Consider the following 24859-nt stretch of genomic DNA (forward strand, 5'->3'; position numbering starts at 1 on the left):
GGAAGTTGCTCCATATTAGCTTCAGTACTCTTCTCTCAGCCTACCTTGTGATGCAAAGATAAGCACTCCTGAGCCCAGCCATCAGTTCATGTTCTCCTTTCCTGCGCTTCCTGAAGTTCTCAGTGGGGAGCAAGAGTGTGTGCAGATCAAAACCTATCAGAGAGCTTTATTCTTCTGCTTTGTTGAACGTGCCCTACACAGAATAAATGCAACATACAAATTCACTGTTTCTCACTGTACTACTGAAAGTCATGTACACTATTCTTCAAGGTTATTATGTTTTTATAAGTGTACTGTTTTAACATCAATGGATTCTCTTTTTACAACTGCTTTGCTACCTACAAAATTCATGGTTTGTGGTAAATCTTTTAAATGCTCCAGGAGAACACATCAAACTATTCAATATTCCTTTGCCAAAACTGTAGACAGCAGGACAAGATTTCACTTTTTGTCACTTGGCTCAAGTTATTCTGGTCTGGGGGATGTATGGGATGTAATTGGAGGAGTTGTTACATGGGACAATGTGCAGGAAAAGAAGGGGCTGTGATTTGTCTTGACACAATTCTAGGGTCTTTTCAGACTTTTCAGGATTCTGATATTTACCTTTTTTCAGTTCGATAACCAGATCACTGTGAATTTGGACAAGCATAGATCTGGGGCAGCTTTTTTTCTGGCACTGGCAATGTGCAGAAGAGGGGAAAAAGAAAGAGTTGTTTGGGAGAATTGCTTTGTCTCATATTCTGAAATATGCCACTTCAATATGACTGAAGTGTTTCCTCCATCTCAGTGGATTCCTCTTCAGAGAGACAACATAACCCAAAAACTTAATATATACAAGTTACAGCCATAAAACCAACCATTTTAATTGAAGCCATTAAAAAAAAAAAAAAAGTGCGACGCAATATAAATGGTAAAACTATACTTAAGAAGAAATAGCTAGCACTTTCTGAAAAGCTTTAAAACAGCAACAAACACTTTACAAAAGATTTGAAGGAAGAGAATAAAATTTCCAAACTACAGGTATTGTATAAAGGTAACATTAACAATTATCTTATAAAATACAGCAACAGAGACAAAATGGATACTCAAGCTCATTTGAAACTAAGCCTTCTGAGGTTTTGGTTAAAATGTGTGTTCAAAAACTATTTTAAACCAGGACTAAATACTTCATCTTTTAAATGTACAGGTCCCTGGCATAAACATAGCACTATACACATCTTCCAAATAAGCAGTAATTACATATTCCTTTAACCATGCGTGGTGTCATCTTCTACGAAGTCTTTGGCCATTTCTGCTGTGATCACATCAATATGACTGACCTGATGGAACAAAGAAGCATTCAGTTATTACAGTACCTCCTGCAGAATATGACAGACATTTCTGAAGGCTCCAGGACTCAGCAACAGGTCTATGATCAATTAATAATCCCTTTAAATAATGTGACATGGGACATCTGCAGGTATTTAAATTCTCTTTCAAGAACAAGAGAACTTTTTATAGAAGACTGTGTCACAAATAGAAATTTATCAGCTGAAGTGAGTCTGATTCACTCTGAACTCTTGCTAAGTCTCAAATGCACAACTTATCTTAATTATGGTGTTTACTGAGAAGCTTATCATACTACTTACCTTGTTTCTGAATTTTACACCATAGAACTTGTCAGCTGACTCAAGCAGTTCCGGCCTAAAAGTTGTTGTAATAAACTGAGCATGTTCAGCTAGTTCCATAATCATATCTAAAAAAGAACACAAAAATTCTTTATTAATGTAGTATTTTCAATAAAGTAAAACAGAGAAGAATAGCGAACTCTTTGCCTTATTCAAAATGAGGTTTTGGTTAATGAAGCAAACCTCACAAATCAACAAAGTATCTATACCAATTTTATTTCCCAGATAATACATACAAGTATTCTCATTAATTCCAGTATGAACTCTGACAAGTCCAGCCACTCAGCAAACCTAGTATAGTATTAAATTTCTATGACGAAAAACAGATTAAACACTCGTCCATTAATTTTTAAAATGAAACTAGACTTCAAAACAGGACTGTTTTTCAACACACTGAAGTGCAGTAAGGAGACCCTTTAGATGCAGTAACAGAATAGAGCTTCTACATAAAACCAAGTTCATGAAAACACTGGGCTTCTCAAAAATGTGTTTTTATAATCAAAAGCTTTATTCTTAAACATCAGAGATGAGAAGACAAACTATTACCTTAAACCACAATGAAGATTATTAAAGGTAGACAAGTACCTGACACAGCTTTTCTATGCTGGGCATCCAAGGCTTGGTCAATTTCATCAAACAAGTAAAATGGAGCTGGATCACATTTCTGGATAGCAAATATTAGGGCCAGGGCCACTAAGGATTTCTGTCCACCTGAAAGTTGCTGCATTTCTCTCATTTCACCCTGCTTCCCCGTGAATGATACCTAAGAAAACAATGCAACAGCAAGATGATTTCAAAACACTAAACCACAGCATCACTTGCTATTAAACAAACAGGATCAACTAAATGCTGCCTTTTAAAAATGTAATTAAAAGACAACCCAAACAAACATTCAAAGGACTAAAAACCAAATATTTTTTTTTACCCTTATGCCAACTCCAGTGAACTGATCTACAGATGGAACACTGCTCTGAGATCCAGATCCTCTTTCGCTCTCAGTACTGCCTTCACCTTCATCCTGGGACTGACTGCCTTCCACATCTCCTTTCTTCATCACCAATGTGGCCTTGCCACCAGGTACTAACTTTTGGAATACTTCACTGAAATTTTTTGACACCTGAAAGAGAAACAGTCAATAAACCTACTAATTTTTACATAGTGAAATCAAATGCAGACAAGTGTTTTTGCATGAACACAAAAAGTATTTGCTTCAAAGAAGAGATCCACATTCTTAAGGAGAAGTGAGAAACGTATGCTGTACAAAGCTTGGCTTAAAACAAGAGTCAAAACAACTGGTTTTGTAGTATGAGAATTTTCAAAATTTTTTTCAAGAAAATGGTACAATTAAATCATAGAACTGTAGCAAAAATAAGTTTTACTTAGTAACCCTCAGTTAAGCAAAAAACCTTTAAAGAGAACAATTCACACATTTTGTTGTTAAGATTCTTTGTTAACATTAGAATTACTTTCACTAAGTCTGGAGAAGGGATTTGGTGTCATTTTTTGCCACAGTTCCCAGAAAGGGTCACACATAGTATATAAGAGCTCACTTGACAGGAAGTATTTCAGAAATTTAAAGCAAAGCTAGAGTTGTATTGGAGATGGGCACATATTGAAAATGGTAACCTTATTTACTTTTCAGTATTTAAAAAACCCACAAGCCTCAAGTTACATGACACTACCTTCTCTTAGTACAGATTTATTTAGTATCATCTTGTCACATTGCTGCTACACCATGGAACAGCTTGATTGATTTCAGAACCAGTGTCTTTACAATTTTTCCCATTTTGTTACCTGTTTGAAAGTCAGCTGAATAGCCTCATATTTCCTGAGCTCAAGGACATTCATCAGCTCCATGATGGATTTGTAGCCCCTGTCCAGTTCCTCTTGTCTTTTTATCAATTTTTCCTTCTGCTCTGAGAAATTCACAAACTGATCTAAGGCTTTTTTATTAACGTGACTGTATTTCTTCAGTTCAGTATTGCACTGCTCCAGCTTGCGGAATAACTGTAAATGAAAAACATTAACACATCAAAGTGACTTGCAATTCTAGCCACATTTGACACACGAGATGCAAGCGACACTAATGTTTCAGGTCATAAAACATGAAACCAAGCACACTATTTACCTGTTTTAAACTTAAAGTCTGATATTTTTCAAAAGCCTCCTGTGGAAGTGAACCCAACTCTCGTATTTTCTTCATGCATTCCTCTTTCTTCTTGAGCAGCATGCCTTGCCTGTTTGTCATTTTTTCAAGTTCTTTTGTATCATGGTTAATAGCATCCATATGCTCCTTTTCCATGTTCTTCCAGCGTTCCATGCTCTTCTGAAGTTCTTTAATTCCTGCTTCTGTTTTGTCAATAGAGTTATCCAGATCTGCAATATTGAACAAGAGTACAAAACCCAAAGCTGTAAGTTTTACACACCTCTATCAGATCAGCAATCTTCCAATAAAGTATTTATGAAACAAAAAGATAGATTAAAGAAGATCTATTAAGGAACAGAAGGTTAAAGTTCAGGCAAAAGGCTGAAAATCCCTCTTTTCTTCCCCATGAGTATATGGCTTAAAAGACCCAAACATATGTACTACAGTCATATTGTTCAAGTCTAGAAAGAGAAGCAAAGGAAGTTTCAAGCCAAACAGATGTGATAGCCTATTTGACAGCACCTGAGTTTTAAATGGGATAGACAAAATTCAGGAACAATTATACAAGATCTTGCTTGTAGGACAGTTGCCTTACAAGTATCACACCCTCAAGCCGGAAGCCCATTACCACCAATACGAGTTAATTACATTATGGTCTATTTCTAAATCAAATATGGTATGTGTGAACTTTCAAAACCCTGGAGAGTTTTCTTTCCAAAACATGATGTTACCAACCATCTGACCGTGCCAGTGTATCCTTCACTCGTTTGTTGATAGCCTCAAGTTCTGATGTTGTGGCAGTAAGAACTGTGCCACCTTCTGTTTCTCGAAGCTCATTCAGCTCCTATGGGACAAATAAATGCCAGCAGGCTTCAGCATGAATGGGAACGTAAGCCAACAAACAAGCTAACTCCTGTTAGTCTACATATAACTATTACATAATATACTATTCAATATTTTCGTGATGTTCTAAGAGAATAGTTAAGATTTTCAAACAAATCTGTCATTATGATAGTCCTATTGACACACAGGCAGTGTACTCACAGTAGCTTTTGGCAAAAACTTGCTAAAATTCAAATGAATGCTTAACTCAGTTTATACATAGGGGAGCAAACCCCACCATAGACCATGCAGTATAACGAATAAGTATTTATGATTTATATGTGTTAGCTCTAGAAATAAACCAAAACCCAGACTGCAAAAGTACATTTAAAAGAAAATCCTTACTTGTTCCACTTGGTCCAAGCGTTTTCTCAGATTCTCATTGAGGTATGTTTCAACTCTTGTGATAATGCCTTCTAATTTAATCCTCTCATTCAAAAGCTGTCTGTTTTCCTGAAGAAAGTAGAGAAGTATATTAATTGCCTTACCTGACTAGGACTACTTTTACCTTGTTATAGGAAAAAAATAATACAACAACAACAAAAAAACCCCCTCTTCACACAATTCTGTGTTAAAATCTCACAATTCTCTGGACTATTCCTCTAATTTTAACTGACAGAAAAAAAAACAAATGAAAAGGTGTCTAGTGTAAAAGTCAACTGTACAAATCAGTGTACTAATCTTTATTTGTATCTGAACCCAATTCTTAAACCCAGAAATACTTCAGAGAGTACATTAAGAAGCAGTATTTTTCCAGCAACATGTGCGTCAATCAAAAACTTAGTTTTGTCTCACCTACCACATACTTACAGAAATTTTCCTCATACTGTGCATCCTCCCTTCAAATTATATCTATTTGTATTTATTGTTGGAAAGTCAATAGCAAGAGCAAGAAAATTGCAATGATTCCAACACATATAGCCTTAATTCTCACACAATCAACTGGAAAAATTCACCTAGTGTTTGAGAAAAACTTGTAAATACCCTTTGCAAATGAGAGAACTTTAAACACACCTACCTACTACTGAGGAAGCACTAATTTACTAACACTATATTCATAAGTGACTTTTCATACAAAAGGACAAAAGTTTATTGCTAAGAAAGGTACCACATTTAAGGGCAAGATATTTTCTTTTCCTTACTTGCTGCAGTTGTCGAATTTCATCATTAAGAGCATCCACACGTTTCTGATCTTCAAGACTGAGCTGAGACAACAAATCTGTCCCCAGTTCTGCTTTTAATGATTCTCTAGTTGACTCCATGGCATGTAAACTTGCCTCCAGGCTCTGCAAGCTACGTTGCTGTGGGACAGATAGACAGAATCACTCCTCAAAGCAATCTCTAGATTTGAATACATTTCACCTGTTCATATCAACGTGTCTCTACTTATCTCTAATTATCTAGTGACATATCTCTAGTTATCTCTTCATATTTCATATTATGATGTTAACCAGAAAGGAATGCAAGTTTATCAGTAACATTAATGAAACAATTAAAATAAACCAAGTAACAGTTTTCAATATCCCCATACCAACCTTAGGCATAAATGTCTTTTCAGACTGCTGCCTTTTCTCCTTCAGCATTTTCATCTCTGACAAAATACTGTCTCGTGAGGCTTTGAATTTTCTCTGCTGTGTTTCAATTTGCTGCATTTGGTTCATTAGCTGGTCAATCTCATTATTAATCCGTACTGTGGGCTAAGGAAAATTCTGTCCTTGTTTTAAAAATCATTTTATTCCTACTAGTACCTTCAATTTTTTTCTATCTGACGTATTAATCTTTCATCAAAATAGGAAACGAAACTCCACCAAACCATAATGATCACTTGTAGAGGAAAAATCAAAAATCATCAACAAAAATAACTTGAGCAGCTTATCAACTTATCAAGTAACTTATCAATATCAGGAACTAAGCTAAATGAAGATTTCCTTGCTTATTTTACAACATGACATTCAGAAGAACACAGGGATACATTTGAACATGCAAGGAAAGCTCAGATCATACAAAATACATAACAGATGTCTGTAATGCACTGATGCAAGTCAAAATGCAAAGGAGTTCAGTTTGAAGGACAGAATGACCTGGGTGATGTATAAGAAAAATGTATAAACCTCCCTTACCCCTGAATTGTAGATATTAGATCTCAAAAGGATACAGTGCAAGAGACTGGAAAGACCAAACTGTCAAGCAACTCAGAGCTTATTACAACACAACAGTCTCCCACCTCCCCTCCACAGCATAAATGGACTATGTAATACATCAATTCAGGACACAAGTACTAAAAGTATAGCCTGAGTCAGAAGAGGAAGTGAAGATTAACACAGATAACAAGAATATCTGGTTATGGCAGTTACTACAACAGACTCTAAAAGGAATAGAAAGCCTCATAATGATCTAGGGTTTAACCTCACCTCTAAGCTTTAAAGATCAATATCAAATACAGTAACACGGAGAACCAGGCCGCTCACAAAACACATAGTATGTAACAAGTCAGTCTCTGTCATCATACAACCTTCCCCATTAACAACGAAAGGATATTTTCAATGTTTCTACGTAAGTTTTCATTGAGCTTTGCTTCAAGTTCACCAAGTTCCTCTTCTGCTTTTCTAACATCTTTTTGCAATTCAAGCCGAGACTTCCTGGTGTCATAATAACCTCCAGTCAAAGCACCTCGGTGGCTGACTTGATCACCTGAGGGCAGAACAGAATGAGATGTAAAATGCACACTACACTCTTGCCATAAAGTCCAGCATAGTTTCTACAGCGCAACTTAGCAGGTTAAGCAGAACATTTCAATTAAGCTACAAAAGCACTGAATGTCTCAGCAATCATATATGTTTACAGTAATTAGGGATATGTTTATTTCTGTATTCCATTTAAGTGCTATTTCCTTTGTCAAGATCATCACAGACTGCTAGGATCTCCTTTCAGCATTGGTTTATCTTTGTTTTTAATTAACTTCTGAAACCATGTAGCTTGAAGGAAAAAAAATACTTATATTAAGGGAAAAATGCAAATGCCTAGCACTACCAGTTTGAAAAAAAAATCTCAAGTCTTCCATGAGGAAATAAAGAGATGAAGTAATTAGCAGCATCTGCGGCTTATATAGTATACCAATACTGAAAAATTAGTAATTTCTTCCTCAGACACCCTTAGGAATTTTTTCAGATTGACTCTAAGATACAAAGAGACAACAATAAGCCTGCAGGGAACCTGCCCTCTTTAATACAGGCAATTAACAAAAGATATAGATTACTTCAGCAAACATAAGATATAAACACATTTGCTGCACAGAATAATTCGCATTGCCTTTATAAGGAATTAAGGCCATTCATTCACACCCTAAACACTGGTTTGAGCTTGGGGAAAATACCATAAACACTCCAGGTAAACAAATGCCTGCTAAACTGGATTAAAAAACTGGATGAATGCAAACCTAACCTGCTTTGTAATTCTCAGGATGGAGATACATTGCTACTAAAATTTAGACCATAAGAAAATTCCATAACTTGTAAAGAAATCCTGTATTTTTAAGCACTGTACTTAACCAAGTGCAACTTTGGACATACATCTCAGTCAAGTATACTATTATTTTTAATAATCTTAATTCAACAACACTAAGCAGACCACGTTTAACGAGCCCCATGTTCCCAGGAATTCTATTTTTGCAATAAATAACTTATAAAAAATTGTAGTATTTACCTTCCAGAGTGATACAATCCATTGTGAAAGCTCTGGCCAGCTGGGTAGACACTTCCATGCTACGACAAATTAAAGTCTTCCCAAAAACATGTTTGAAAGCTTTATCAAATCTTGGATTGTATCTCAGTTTACTGATCATAGGAATAGCATCCTGAAGTGAGAGAACTACAATTCAGCAATTAAAGTAATTCTTGAGTATCAGGTTACAATAAAGCTCTACTTATTAGTATTGCCTTTTCACTTGTAAAGTGCAGTTAATAAAGAGCAGATACCTTATAGAAAAATGTTTTTCTGTAACAGTTTTTTTAGGTTCAGAAGGATACGTTAGAAGTAGTATTTTACTGCAGACAAACAGAAAAGCAACTGGTGGGCAATAAGCAATGTAAACAGTTCAAAATATGAGGCTTTGTAGTTAGGAAGCACAGATAGGTTCAAAAGTAATTCTAACTCACATTAGTCTCAGGATAAGCAGTATCTCTAACATCCAGCTTGTTCAGAGGGAGGAAAGTAACTTCTCCAGGAAGGTTCATTTTGTTAAATTCCATTAGGATCTTTGTACTGACCTCATCAGAATCCACAATGTGATAAAACAACCTATTTAACAAGGCAAACAAGTAGGCAAAACTTTACTATGCTAAAAGGACAAATGTATTTGTATACAGACAGTATTCATGCAGGTACCATTACATAACACATCACTATAAAGCTGCACTGCGTTTCCAATTTCATGCCTTAGAAAAAGCAAGTGGATACTCTTTTCACTTTGGTTAAAGCAGGATTAGCCAACAACTTTACACTCCACTCTCCAGCCAGGAGCAGCTCAGTATGTGTACAGTGTCACTGTGTCCACACCTCTGTCCTGCATTTCCATCACACAACATTCAGCCCCTGTCTCTCTGCATGGATCTCCAAAGTTTGCCTCTGCTGCCTCTATACACCACACGTAGAGAGAGAGAGACCCCATCTCCCTGTGCACTATGAGTACTGGCACCAGAGGGACCAAAATAAGTGATTTTTCCTTGTTACAGCGTTTTCCAAACTGTGGGGCACAGGATTCAGGGAGAACTGTGAAGTGCTTGGAAGAGACACCCTTGTTCACACTGACACAAGTTTCAGAAGAGACTGCACTTCCAATCATAGTAGCATTAACATTTCTATGTGACACTTTGCAATATCAAGTCACCTTTGTCCTCTTTCCTGCTCTTATGCATTATCTGCACTTCATTAGAACAAGAACGATTATGACTACTCATGAGCTGGAACAGGGACTGATCACACAAAAAGACAATTTAAATTAATTTGAAGTGTTAAATGCTGTATCAAGTGGTGGATCACCCAACAGGCATTTACTTCTTCGAGAAAACATCTTACACAGACTCATTAACACTCAACATCTTTTCAGATAACTTTTAGACAGCAGTTTTTGACAGTTTAGAGACCATTCTCAACCATGAGATTTTCTAGTACAAGTGAAATAATTCGAACTATTATTGAAATGTCCGCCTTGCTTACTGTAGAATTCTCCACACTGGAAGATGCTGTCCCTTTTACTCAATACAATTCAGTCTCACCACCAATCCCCCTGGCAAGTGTCACAAGGGTCTGGGGCCTTTTTTGGTTTTTTTTCTTTTTTTTTTCCCTCTCTGGTTTTGTTTTAGGTTTTTTTAGACAAAGTCAGGAGCAGCTAGGATTATTATTTAAATAGTCAGAATTCTTCTTAGTTCCTCCACAAAGAAATAGCATTTTGATTATGCTATATAGAAGGCACTTTGACAAAAAAAGGCATGACATCGAGTTCAAAAGAATAAAATTTCAGTAGAAGCTTGCAACAACAACTAAACTGTGACGCTGCACTAAATAGCACATAATTACCTGTTCCCTGCAGTGACTTCAACACAGGTGTAGAATGCTGGTTCACATTCAAAGTTATTCATCACGATTCCATGATAGCCATTCAGAACGTGCTGGTTTATGCCTTTTCGACGGAAGTGCTCCAAAACTTTGTTTATGCTGTCTATACCATTCAAAATGGCCTGTTAAAATACAGCTAATTACTGAACTGCAGTTAAAATGCGTGGGCATAGTATTCATTCTAGCTTTAACTTTGTGACAAGTGTAATCTCCATTTTTGCCAAATTCCTGTTAACTAACCTATAGCCCTAAGAGACCATCACTTCTCAGTTTTGTTTGGGGCATTTTTAATCAAAAAGATATCAGAGAAAATTTTTTAAATATTCCATTTCTGCCTAGTCTCCTCACATCAACTACCTTGATCTTAGAAAATAAATTTTCAAGTCATCCTAGAGCTATAAATATTTGAAAAATTCAGCCCAGAATATAATTTGTTCATCTTAATTAAGACAGAAAGACTGTAATTTAAAAATTAACTATCATATCTTTCAGATAAAACTGACTTGTCCTTTAAGAATGAAATTCCACGAGGAATTATCAAGAGTGAGGTTATCTTACCTTTCCTGTTGCTGCTCTGAGAAGCTGCTGTTTCTTTTCTAGATCCTCCCTCTTTGCAGCAAGAGCTTGTTGTTCTGCATTCTCTTCTCTCCATAGATAACTACAAAACAAAACCAATAAAATTTTCTAAGTATGAATGCAATCTGAAAGTTTTATTACTGTTTTCTTAAAGAGTGCTAATCTAATGGGAAGGCAAAGTGCAGAAGTTCATACATGGCCATATTTTAAAAACATACCTACATGCCATGTTAACAACTACACAGTTGGGGTCCTTCACCTTAAGTGAGACTGAGACATATTTCAATTAATTACTAACTTTCTTTCACTCTGTAGTTCATCCTTTTTATTTTTCACTTCATAGTATTTTCTGTCCAATTCTTCAACACGAGCCTTCACTTCATTAAGATCCTGGTCCAGTTTCTAACACAAAGAAAAGAACAGCATGAAACCACAGCTCTCTATATTAAAAAAAAAAATCTTAGTTTTATTCAACTCTGAACTACTAAAAATTCAGAAAATTCCTACAAGCATTTTAACCAGTTTACAACACACTGTGAAAGCACTAAGAATAAAGACAGCTTTGTAAAGAAGCAGTAACAAGGTGTAGGTGCCACACCGATGGCAAAGCAGGCACTGAGTTGAACTGTGCCTTTGGGCATTAAAGTGAAATGGATCCCTGTAAGTCACAGCAAGAACAGGAATCAAAACAGTAACTAACATACATATAACTTCTGTGTAATCATGCTCTGAAATGACATTTGTGATAAGTACAACTAATCTTGTGTACCATGTCAACCTGCTATTAGTCAAGAACCTTAGCCTGCTCTCCAGCAGTACTAGACTTTCAAGACAGCTGCTGTCAACAGTGTGCTGTTTAAGCCAATGCACGGACATCCTCCCTTTCCTCATTTAACACCTGCCATTTTCAAAGCAGTTCAAGGCTACTACTCAATAGTGTTTATGTATATATATATGTGTACAAAGAGGAATAACTATTCTAAAAACACAGCCAGCTCATTCCAAACTAACCTTGCAAGTTCTCAATCACATTCACCCAAGACACCTTCTCTTTGAACAACAAGAAGCATACAACTTTTCACCTAAGCATATATCAATCTTCCCTGAAGAGGAAAAGGAAACCAAGACATGTTTATAGAAAGGAATCAAAATCCACAACAAATTTAAGCCCTTCAATTCTACAGAATTACACTGAGCAGTACAGTGCAATTGCAGTCAGCCAGTTGTAAATGCTATTTTCTTCACTGACCAACTCAGAGAATCACAACTTTGCTAATGTGGGTCTCAATCAAGCAATATTTTAGCAGAACACCATCATCTTTCTACAACTACACTCCTGCACAGTGTCAGACTGACTCTCAATTTCAGTAGGTATATTACACAAAGACCAAGAAGACCATCAGCATTGACACTATATGCTCTCTCAGTATAAAAGCATGGTTTTCACAGCTGGAGCTCCTAGCAGGAATGTTATCTTTGGATTATTTTGCTGTACTTGCACTCTAAGAGCTGTTCCTGAATGGAAATGAAAATCTAAGTTATGCAGGTAACAGATTAATCTTCTAATATGGCTAGGGATGTATCTTCTAGCTGCAATCATGGTACAAGGGTGCAGTGCCTGCTTCATAGTCAAAAAGACCCTGTTGCTTGGGAAAAATGAGAGAAGTGAAAACAACCAACACAGACTTCTATAAGAATGTAACAAATTGTTTTCTATGACATGGCTATGTTCAACATAGCCAAGAGCAAGGCAGATAGAAGCCTACTCCTGATAACTCAGGACAAACACATTGGGGAAAGTACCAGAAGGCAAAGCCAACATATAGAGTGAAGATAGTGCAATGCTAAAGGAATTTAAAGTTTATATGTAGATGCTTTTAATAAGCATTTTTCAAATACCACATCCAACCAGAAAGTCACATCTTCCTTATAAACAGGTATTGAAGACTGACTATCCAAGATTGAGTATTTAACCCTTCTCTCAAAAAGACTGAGAATAATCTGAAAACTTACACTGTACTGTTCCAAGTTTTTCTCCTTGTTTGCCTCTGTATCCTCTAAGTCCTTGTGTATAGCTGCAATCTGCCGCTTCTTGTCATTGATGGCTTGATCTAAAGACTTCAGTTCTTTCTTTATCCACTTATCCCTTTCCTCTTTGGAAGTAAACTGGCTCCCTCGACCTTGCTTTGCATAAAGATCTGTTCTTTCTTGTGTAGCCTGTGCAAGTCTGTTTTGAGAAGGGAAAGACTTGCTGTATTATAAAGAAATCTTGATTTTATTAGGAGCAAGAACTAAGAATTACTACTGGAATTTTCAAGACGTGTCATACCAGCCCCTCAAATTCGAGCACCAAATCAGCAACAAAAAGAAAAGGATCATGTATAAACAATAAAATCATCCACAAGAAGTGGTTAAGCTTAGATAATCATTTTGCCAAATACTGTTCCCACCCCAACATAAAGCAGGCTTTTTACAGACCATCTCCAAGTAGTTAACTGCAGATGGATAGCACTGATAAAATTTGCATAGAATACCACAGACCTAGCAATTCCCCTCTCTTCTTTTTCTTTTACGCTGTTAAATTTTGGCTCTGTTTCAGCCAATTCTTTCTGCTTCTCCTCGATTTTCTCAAGAAGTTTCTGCCTCTCTTTTAGCAGTCTTTTCTGAAAGTCAAACAAAGCAATATTTAAAGTTAGCATTTAACAAACCTTACAAAATAGTGACAGGCTCCAGTCTAAAACAAAAACTTCAGTGTACATGAACACTTCCTTGTGCCAATGACATTTTAAGACTTCACTGGTGTTACGTACCCTTTGCTCACTGTTGCCAGCTAATTCATCCTGTAGATCTTTAGCCTTCAGCTCTAATTTAGTCCTCTGTTTAATCTGCTCCTGTCTCTCAGCACTGAGTTGTTCTTTCTCTTCTTTCATTGCAGAAATCTTTGTCTTCAGTTCTCGAACCTGCCGTTCTATTTCCTATGCAAATTTAAGTATGCAGTATGTTAAAACACTGAATGAACATTTCACTATTTATCAAAACTCACAAGATCATTATTCTGTAGATCATAATACACTAGATGTGTGAAAAACCCCAAATTTCCAAACAGGATGAAATAATGCAACTGCATTTAATATAGATGTCACCGGCCCTCATCCTCTCCCTCCCTGCCTCCCCTAAAAAATCCCCAAAACCACAAAGCAAAACACACCTCTGGAGAACCCTTTTCAAAGTATTTTTACCTCCATTTTATCTCTAGCATCTTGCTGTGCATCTCTCAGCTGCCTCGATTTTTCTCCACTTGTCTCTCGTTTAGCAGAAAGCTGTATGGAAATATCACCAATAGCTTAAGTAGCCAGATTCTGCTTTAGTAGTGGTTCCAGAAAGAAAATAATTTATTTAGTGAAGAACAGTGATGCTGAGGAGTACATACAGTGCAGTTAGTTCAGTGTACAGCTGCAGATTGCTGCAGATTAAGTTCTGCAGGGTGGAAGCCACAGGCAACAGAACTAATGTCGTTTCACAAAATAAAGGGCACAGGAACCTGTGGCACTCAGAGACACAGCAGAAGCCCCACACTTCTACTCTGATGGGATAAAAAGCCATTTTCCTTTGCTGGGGTCCCACCTTCCTTTGTTATTTAGTTATTGCACCAAGATTAAATTATTTTAAGGATCAAGACATCTGAGTCTCTGCTATGGGAAACCTGTTGTGGTGCAGGGAGTCAAGCGAAGCACCTGCACTGGGAGGGGGTTTCAGTCCTAGCTCAGGTGGTGCAGTTCTGACTGCCAGAGTGGCTCTGGGATGGCTGGACAGGAAAGTTTCCTTAACACTGTCAAGATTCTATCAAGGATCACAAGGAGATGGTAGTGAAAACAAACCAACAGCTCATTACATTTTGTACTAGCCAAGATATTTTACCTCATCAAGTTTAGCTCGGGTTTCGTTAAGTTCCTGATTATAAATGGTGTATTCTAATGCTCTCCTCATTTTATCCCATTTCTGGTACTGTGCTAGCTCTTCTTTCTCCTCTTCTAGAGTATGCAGTCGCTCCTCAATGTATTTCAACAACTCATTGATTTTCTCTCGCTTGCCCTCTTTAGAAAACATGACACAATTGAAATTCAGTTAAACACTGTAATATAATTCCCCACCTTTACAGCCACTAAATCTATTCCAGTGATTCACAATTTGTCAACATAATTGAAATGTAAAAAACAGCCCATGTCCAGAAGTTCTCCAAAAAAACACCCCAACAGCAGAACTGTTGATACTTGTTATGTAAGGCAACACAAGCATGGACCCTCTTGGCTCACAAACTTAATACTGACTGTACAACATGAACTTTAGTGTTTGCACAGCAGTAGGTATCCTGATTTCTGGATCACTACCAGCTGACATCACTCACATGTTTTGAACAGTAAATGTATCTGTATTAGCTTAGCTAAAAGGTTTTATTACTAAAAGCACACAGAAAGTAACTTATTAAACCTTCTGAGATATTGTAAATTCAAGGAAGAAATATGACAAGCTTTGCATTGTTTAACATACCACAAATAATATCTATCTAGCTTTACTGAAAAAGCTTGATGTTTTAGAGTTAATTGAATTACTGTGGCATAAAGCAATAACTTCTTAAAATTTTACCTGTTTCTTTCATTAGTGAAATACTCTCCTCTTTACGTTCATCATACACTCTGGTACCAGCTACTTCTCTTAGTAACTTCAATCTTTGAGAGTCAGGAGCTGTGGCCATCTGGTTGATCTGAAAATTCAAGATCTATGATTTCAATAACCTGCTCTGGATGTATGGCTAACCACAACAGAGCAAAGATTTTGCCCTCTTTTGCTATGCCTGCTTGCCTGAGGTTTTGGCAAGAAGATTCAGATACATCGCATACACCATACTGCTTTCCTTTTGAGACAATTACTTCAGGACAGAAAGTATTCTTCTTGTAATGAAATTTGCTGCTTTTCAAATGTTACCATTTGTTGATAAAACTCAGGATACAAGTACTATGTACACTGAGGAAAACATAAACCACCACCATATTTAGGGAAACTCAAGCTTGGGCTTTTAAGTCCTGGTGCTAAAGCAAATAGTTTAAATGCCTCCATAAAACCACACTAAAATGCAGGGGTTATAAATCTTAGAATAATTCACATCATGAAACACTCATTAATATGATATCAAATCGGTCATACAATTACACTCAGCATAAAACCCACTTCCTTTCAATAGAATTTCAGTGGCTGCATGCTTTTCTAAGAAGGCAACTGTTTCTAATTTGTCTTATATTAAAACCAGTATGTGTATTTTGGCTGTTAAGTAGTGTGCACCAATCCCTACTACTAGCAACTTTCCAGCTCAAGCTGTTTCTTTCAAACACACACATTCAACTGTATGGGAAAATGTATCCTGATAAACATCTGGCAGACTGTACTATGGGTTAGCAGTCCTGACATCAAGTGCTCCTCTTCAAGTATGCCTTCTAGCAACCTTTGGAGGTGACAGTTCCTGGTCTCCTTGATGATCCACCCTGTGAGCCATTACAAGTAGTCTGTGCTTTGTCTGCAGATGTGGGTGTCCTTTGAAAGCTGTAGAAAGCTGCTTGGGTCTTGAACACCAGTTGAACACAGCCCTTGAGCATGCCATGAGCCCTTTTCCTGATGTGCGTTCACTTTTGGTACTTCTGCATTTTCCATTCATTCTCCATTAACAGTATTTTCAACCTCTTAAAATTCTCTACCATTACCTTGCTGCCTCATCTATAGGCCCAGAAAACTTTGAATTTACATTGAACTATTTCACAGGAATCAAGTCTGCTTTGTATTTAAGTATATGGGAAAAAAAAACCTGATTGTAAAGATCACCATGATAAAAACTCTCTGATAAATATCAATATTTACAGACATGATTTTCTTTTTAAATCAACATGAACTACTAAAACAATAATATCTGCCAAAGAAGCATCTATATACAAGAACTACTTCAAACTGAGGTAGATTTAGGTTTTGGTTTACTTCTGAAGTAAATGAACTAAGTTTGGCATCCAGGAAACATGATACCCTTGACAGTGATTCTTCTACTTTGTGAAAAAGAATCTTACCTTTCCTTGTTTGACAATATAGTAGGGATTACTGCGAGAAAATCCAGCACTTTCAAGAAGATTCATGACATCATTTTTCCTGAAATGTTATTATGAATCCATTAAAAACTTACAGTAAAAGTGAGAGCTATAAAAATGCAGTAAAATATCACAACTATACACTACATAATATAATCACTGTGTGCAATGCATGCTCTGTTTCAACAACCTTCTTTATTTGAAAATGGTTAATCCTAAAATGAAATGAGAGACTAAAAATGGAAAATACCTAAAATAGTATAGAATTGGAAAGAGATTAAGAAATAAGCACCTCAAAGCACAGAGGAGGGAAATACAGGCAAACATATCATAAGGAAGGATATAAAACCACTGAGAGTGTGGTAACTCTTCTATTTAAAAAAAACCCTGAAAGAAATACTATGCAAGCAGTTAAACACCACATCAATGGATTAAACTGCAAATTCAAAGTCTGCTCCCTATTGCACAAGGACTTATGTTCCAGCTGTCAAACTACTGGCACTCAGTACTACACAACAGGAATAAATTATTTCATGCTAGGGATGCAAGTGTTGAGTTTGCCTACAGAATTTTACAGAAATACTACTGTTCTCATTCAGATAAGGAAAAGAAGTACCTACGTCACCATTTTCTTGTCTAAGAAATACTGGTCCTTCTTGGCTCCAATGACTCTGCGAAGTGAGACTTCCTCTTTATCAATCTTAAGAAAACAAAACCCAGTAAATACACACACACAAGCAGCTGTAACTAACACCAGAATATTTATGACACTTTTTACCAGAAATGACTCAAAAGCAGGTACTGTGCTGAAGCCTTCCATAAGACTGAGATCACTTGAGTCTGAAATGACAATCTATGTCCAAAGCAGTTCCCTGAACTTACCGGCAATCTGTTGTCAGAATTGTCAAATATAATCTCCACAAATGCCGAAATAACACGAGGACCTGTGCCTTCCTAAGAGAAGAGATGTTCTGGTTAGACAGCTGCCATCTTAGAAAAGATTTTGAACTCATTCTTCTCCTCTTTTCCCTGACAACCCCACCTCCCCTTTCCTTTCAAGGACTTGAGATGCAAGAGCATCTATGTAAGATCCAGCACACATTTTTATTTCTGATAACCTTGGCTACACATCCACTGGTGTGCATTATCAACATAATGTGCTACTGTGTAATAACTTCCCTTTTGCCAACTGAAACAAAGAAAGTTACTTTCAAAATAATTGGCTTAAAATATCCACAGCCCAGCAATTTAATATTTTTGTTGTACCATTCAAATGTATTAGCTTATTCTTTAGTTTTGCTGCTATACACATTCACTTACATGCAACAAAGCCAGTCTCTGCTCTGGGCGAAGATGACTAAACTCATCACTGAGGACAAACTGAATTGCTGTAATAAAATAGTAAAGAAACAGAAAATTTATTCTTTCCTTCAGGGAGATATGCAACAATTTCATTAACTCAAAACACACTGGTTTACTGTTGTATAATACAATCAAGCTGTTGCTAAAATCTTACAATATTTCTTCATTAAAAACCTTAATCTGCTGGATCTTTATCACTCAACCTGCTGTATAGCAGGATTTATCTGAAGAAGTCATTGTTGCCACATTACTGGTTCACTGTATAATCACTAACAATGCTGAACATTCATGAGCTTTCTTCTACATATACACAGCACACAGGCTAGGCTAAAAATATTGCTAAAATACTCAGCATTAGACAATTTATAAACACAACTGTCACAAAGCCTACTAACACCTCATTTAATTAGCATCTTTGTTCCTCCATTAATACTCCCACTTCACAAAATCCCCCTCATAACCTTATATTAAAAGAATGTCTAAGCTGTGCCAAACTGCTATTTAGTAGAAATTAGCCACTAAGGATGTCTAAAGCAACTGCAAATATCATAATCATCTTTCATGGAGGGCAACTTTTAGAATCAGTTTCCTCCTGTAAATACTTTTGCCAGCTGAAAGTCTTAGAAGGCCCTTAGTAAGAGAAGCTGAATTCTAGGGAAAAACCTGGACCAAGTATTAAACAAGTGCATTGAGATGTGCCTTTCATCACTGCCAAGTAATTTCCAATCTGCCACTCCTAATTGAGGAAGACAATTCGTTAAACCAAGTTCTAGCAAAAACAAGCAGAGAAACCTGGTATCTTCAGCATCTCTTGGCTAATAAGAAATCCATGCTTACCATAAAAAAAGTTGCTTTTTCCAGATCCATTTCTTCCCACTGAAAATTAAACCACAAAATTAAACCACAAAATTAAAACGTATGACGTAAGTTATAGCTGACATAAGTTAACAGTGCAATGTACCTTAAATGTGACCCAAAAATATTCAAGATCAGAACCCAAATATAACACAGCCAAATGAAATCTCCAGGGAATGAGATGAACTTGGTAGATGGATCACTTAAGTACAAGACAGTAACCCTTTGCCCACTCAGACACATTACCTTGACTTACAAATTCCAAAACTATTCCACAATGAGAATAATAGTTAAACTAATCCTATTTATTGCCATCTTTTTGGTTCTTATACTGATAATCTGATGCATAAGAACAGGAAACCTAAGTCAAATTCTCCTGGCTCCAGAACATTTATCCAGAGGAAACAACTTGCCTATACATTCAGGTTGACTGTATGAACTTCATGTAGCACATTAACTTCTTAATACTCCATTTGTTAATCATAGAAGACTGGAGTAAGTACTACTTCTATATAGAAAAATAAAGGTGTAAGAACACAGCACTACACCAATATAATCTCAGTGTTTATACCACAGTGTTTCAGCAAGATGCAGTGTCTTCTCTTTAAGATCAGCACCTGCTGTATCAGTTTCAAATCCACTTGGTCTTCCAGTAGCAATGAACATCCCAGCCTTTTCATCTCTGTCTGCCTACATAGCATCCAGACTCACCTCATTCCAAAAACCACTTGAGATTACTATGAAGTCTTTAAAAAAAAAGCAAAATCTCTCAGTGAAAAGAGATTTTTTAGTGTATTTTAAAAACATTAATACCTGGATAAAGTTTTAGATCCTGCAGAAATAACAGTACTAAGCAAGACATCTATTCATGACATATGCATTGTTTTTTCCTAGTGCCAGAGTTAAATCCTGGCTATTAAGATTTTATGTCCAAAATTGACTGTTTGCTGTTGGGTCAGCAGTCTCAAAAGTTGCTGCACAATCACTAAAATCAATGCAAACAAAAAAGGCAGGGCCAGGCATCCATAGGCAGAAATAGAAGAGGTGTGAGAATGGTGGACAACACCATGCTATTAAAATAGAAATTATTCCTGAAACTGCACTTCAAAACTTATACTTTCTGACAGTCTACAGTCCAGAAATTAATTCCTTTAAAACTGGAAGAAAAATGATCATCTTTCTCTGCAGGAGTTTATAATTGCTGGTGTGCTTATTTATAAAAATAACAACACTTGCACAGACAAAAAAATAAGAATCCCATACAAATGCTCTGCTGCTGTTCCTGCAAGGACAACCTTTAGAGGAGGTCTGGCTGATACGAGATGTGTACATAGGAAGGAGTTTTTGAACCTCACTCAGTTTCTGAAGACTCAGCTCTTGTCCCAGCAAAATTGAATGTTAATAGCTGTTTGCTGTAAGTGGAACACACCCTGTGGTACATTACACACAGAAGTTTCCAAAACAGACAATATAATCATCAAATGTAACCAGAATATTAAAAACTATAAAGAAGATTAATGTGAATATAATCTGAAATAAAAGTGCAATTTTAACTAGCAAGAAAAGGCAAGTATCAGAACTTACCAATGACATTGTGTTTAGAGCTGAATGGGTCCACAATGGTTTGGTCCCTGTAGCTTCGAAAGCCCTGAATGATTACCTGGTGAGAAGAGGGAGTTATTTTAACAAAGTTCTTTCTGCTCTTGAACAGTTCTTCTACTATAAGGTTTGACAGAATATTTATATCAATTATAATTTGCCTACCCTTCCTGCAAACACTCAACTTTCCAGCTCAAGATCAGAAACTTACATCAAACTTGCCCCCCACCTAAGCATCAATTCAGGGACAGATTTCTCCCCTAGCAAGAGATGCTGGCACTTGCGCAGGCCAAAGCACGGCAAGCAAGAGAGTTCCAAGAGGTTTTTTTTGTAACAAACTAGGAAAAAAAAAAAACTATTTCCCTGAAGTATCATATAGAGAAAAGAAAACTGAGTATAACAAGCAATCTACTTACAGTATGAGAATTTTATTGGTGAATTCTCCAAGCAGTGCCATTGCAGGCTGCAAAAACTGTACTAGACTGCCTATTTCACATGCAATAGTCTTATTTTACTATGCACTCTAAAGGGAAACATAAAAAAGCAAGCTGGTCTTGGCTCCAACTCACAGCCTAAAGAGACAAAAACGTACACAAATAACTTCAAGAGCTATGCAGCAAACAGTCATCTGAAAGCAGCACATCAAACTCTTTAATTCCACTCTTTAATTCCAGCAGCATTTTGAGGTTTGCCAGGCCTGGCAATACACAAGGTACAGAGTTACAATAACCTAAAAATTCAGCTCTGCATAGCAGCAAAACTAATCCACCTTCCAGCACCAAGTAACCTGTTCCATACATCAAAGCTGTGGTGAAAGCACAGCAGCTTTGCTCTGTTCAGGACAACATCAGGAAGGCAGCAGCCACCTGAAGGTTTGACATCTGCAGATTTTTCAGCAAGAACACTTGAAACAGGACTATAGTGTGTTCTTTGCCCAGCTCTTCCCCAACAGAAACAGGATACAGTTAAAACAGTGACAGAATTTCACTAGGACAGCTACAATACACTAAAAATTACTTCTTAAGAAGACACAAAAACAGCTTGCAAGATACTTCTCAGTATTATTAGTGCTGAAGCTTAAGATATGAAATTACTTAGATTTTTTGTTTCTAAGGTCTATGGTCCCATCACCATTTTCTATTTCTCTGAACATATTCCTTCTCTCACACCTTCAAGTATTAAAGAAGCCCATATTCTACAAAATGAGCATAATACTTTTTATTCAAGCACAACTTCAGCAAAAATCCTAGAAGTAGTACTGCAAACATTTAAGCAAGCCTTTTCTCACTACCACAAAAGCCTCTATTAAGTGTACACCCCAGCACCTCAAGAAACAACTACCTTCAGAACTGCATTCATATGACTGTCATATTCTGTCAGCATTAAACAAACAGTGGGGGGAAAAATCCTGCCCACAAAAAGTCCTGGACAAAAGACTGGGAGAAGAAAATGCCCATATTTATTCATATCAAGTTTGATCTTCAGTCCTTCCCATTATATGACAGGCCACTAAAGTATTGTTTTGGAAAACTCCTCTTATCACCTGTTTGTACTAATGGATTAAAACCATCTCACTAATATTGAATGAAAATGCCATGTCACACAGCAAATCAAACACTGGAATTTATAAAAACCAAAATGAAATAAAACTTTAAGGCATTAACTAACTTTTAGTCAGAACTCGAGAGCCCTTCTCTTCCCAGGCACTATGGCTTTCTGGTCAAATTCTCTTTGCAAAATTATTTCATTACTGGAATCTGAAGCTAAGAATACAGGTAGGCAGCAAATTCCTAATCCTTGACCATCAAACATCAGACCGAAGCAGAAGCTATTCTGGAAAAGGAACAGTATTCCACTGCAGCTTCCTTCAGTACTCTGCCTACCTTAAACCTCTTCTGAACTGCGATTGTCTGTGCTCCCTCTCCTTAAGCCAGACAGTTCTCTTTAACCACCTGCACTATATTCAGATCCACTGCACTGGAAGCAATCAAAGATTTCAGAATTCGACAGAACAAACTACAGAAAGCAAGTCTGAGACAATGTATGGACTGAAGACTACCCAGGTACTGTGGCTGTGAACACAAACCCCTGACCTCCCCTAAAAAAAAAACAGTCTCCCTCATCTGCCAGATGGAGACTTTTGCAGCAAGCTCTGTGCCAACAGCCTTCAAAGGAAAAACTGGAACAGAATATCTTAATCAGGTCTTGCCATTGACCATAGGCCACAGCAACTATGTTCATTCATTTTGATTTAACATATTTAACAATAAAAATATTTTTAAAAACCCAGACATTTTGAGACAGTGCTGCTTCCAAACTCACTAGATTTCAAGGGGCAGGGGAGAAATTAAAAAATGGGCAAAAAAGTTGGTCTCTACTTTTCATTTTTTCACATACTATATAAAGAACATCTGAATTGGAATAATGCACTTACTTTATTCTCATAAGAACCTGAAAGCCTCTACAAAATGACAAACCCAACCAATTACTATTTCTTGAATATTGTTATAGAAGCACAAACTTTCAGCAGCCACAGAGCCGGGCACCACGGGAGTGTGATACAGGCAGACTCTGAATACCATCATCTTCTCCCCAGAGCTTTTCTCTAGATGGTTTATCCATCCTACATATTCTGAAACCTCATGACTTCTTCATTGCCTTGTATCGACTCAAATTAAGACTTAAATATTTTTAATGTTCAAAGTCCAGGAACAATTTCTGGAAAGCAACAAAACAGGGGATGCTGATGGAATCAAATTAATTCTCGTTCTTTTTGTTTTCACGTCCACACAGTGCTACATTTTCTTCTATAGCCCCTATAACAGTATTGGTTATTGGCCACCCAAATTTCCTTCTTTTTGTTTTTGTCAAAATGAAATGTTTCCCCTGTTCTGAGCTAATTTAGACTTACTCTATAGATCTCCACTACTGTTTGCTTTTGAGTAATTCAAATGTGGAGAACAAAAACTCTTATTCAAAGTCTTTAAAGCAATATGCCCACCTATGATGATTAATCAAGAGTGATTTACAAAAATACGATCAAAAGGCGTTTGAAACACTGCCCAGTCAGCCAAACAGTAGATAAAACCCTGGTATCTATGTAGAACATGCATTTCAAAGCTAATAAAGTATTCTTCTTAAGAAAAGCACCTGCAGGGTGTGAGAAACAGGTCAATTTTGAGTCCACCAGGAAATGAGAATCCTGGTAAGCTTTGTATGAACACACATATGCAGCAATATGAGATCAGTAATAAAATCTGCTGCTAAACTGGCTGCAGGGAAACTGCAGAACTAATATAATGATGACCTCAAAAACTGCTTGAAAAAGGTGTACACCAGGATCCTTTTAACTGAGCACCAGCCATAGATCGTTTGGCAAAGGTGAAGCATAAGAGGTAAAATGGTTCATGCCCGGGGACCTGAGACAGCACTTCAAGGCAGAGACCCCACAATCTGAACAGCTGAAAGATGCTGCTGACAGCTGAGCAGAGCCCTTTGTTTTGGGTACGAGCCTTCCGCGGCCGGGACACCGGGGCTGGCGTACAAAGGGGCCCCGCGAACAAGTCTCGGGTCCATGAAAGAGACCCCAGCGCCACTTCACACCTGCAATGAATGAAAGGGAAGCAGAGAAGGAGAGAAAGCGCCGCCAGCCCAGCCGGCGGTTGAACCTGACCTGTGGACGGGTCGGGGGCGCCTCCCTCAGCCTGGACCTCGACCCGCCCCCTGGGACAGAAAAGATCGAAGCAAAAGCCTCCGAGCCCGCCGCAAACCCACGGGCCCCCTGCTTCGGGCCGGGCAGACGTGAAGGTGCAGAGCCCCCAGCCCCGAGGCGGGGCGGGCTGGGCCAACCCCCTAGGCCAGGCACAGGCCGCACCGCACACTGCGGGCGGCGCGAATCCCGCCGGCTCACCTGCTTAATGTACATATTTGCCGAGGATGGGGTAGGCCCGCCAGGCTGTCGTTCAGCCCGCCCTCGCCGTCTCTTTCCGGTCCGAGCGCTCGGCTTGACCGCGGGTCTCCGCCGCCGCTTCCCG

The 24859-nt window shown here is 37.5% G+C and overlaps 1 protein-coding gene across 1 annotated transcript; it reads right to left on the minus strand.

Moving 5' to 3' along the window:
- Positions 1-832: 832 nt before the first annotated feature.
- On the minus strand, positions 833-24859 carry SMC3 (structural maintenance of chromosomes 3). Its single transcript, XM_053983591.1, has 29 exons — positions 24736-24859; positions 20811-20886; positions 19209-19247; positions 18330-18397; positions 17892-17963; positions 17630-17709; positions 16992-17070; positions 15529-15646; positions 14803-14978; positions 14124-14204; positions 13695-13859; positions 13426-13547; positions 12898-13111; positions 11183-11286; positions 10867-10966; positions 10270-10430; positions 8850-8991; positions 8398-8548; positions 7234-7386; positions 6231-6382; positions 5838-5996; positions 5041-5148; positions 4549-4657; positions 3796-4043; positions 3462-3674; positions 2593-2784; positions 2253-2430; positions 1629-1735; positions 833-1319 (listed from the first exon to the last, which is right to left on the minus strand). The coding sequence occupies exons 1-29, from the start codon at positions 24748-24750 to the stop codon at positions 1248-1250; spliced, it is 3654 nt and encodes a 1217-aa protein (XP_053839566.1). The 5' UTR covers positions 24751-24859; the 3' UTR covers positions 833-1247.

The sequence above is a fragment of the Vidua macroura genome, chromosome 8, assembly GCF_024509145.1.
Source record: "Vidua macroura isolate BioBank_ID:100142 chromosome 8, ASM2450914v1, whole genome shotgun sequence".
NCBI classification, from domain to species: domain Eukaryota; kingdom Metazoa; phylum Chordata; class Aves; order Passeriformes; family Viduidae; genus Vidua; species Vidua macroura.

Coding starts and splice junctions, on each gene's coding strand:
- SMC3 (XM_053983591.1), bottom strand. Junction 18,398..19,208: donor AAAAAGCAACTTTTTTTATG/GTAAGCATGGAT, acceptor ATTTTATTACAG/CAATTCAGTTTGTCCTCAGT. Junction 13,548..13,694: donor CTGGCAACAGTGAGCAAAGG/GTACGTAACACC, acceptor TTTGACTTTCAG/AAAAGACTGCTAAAAGAGAG.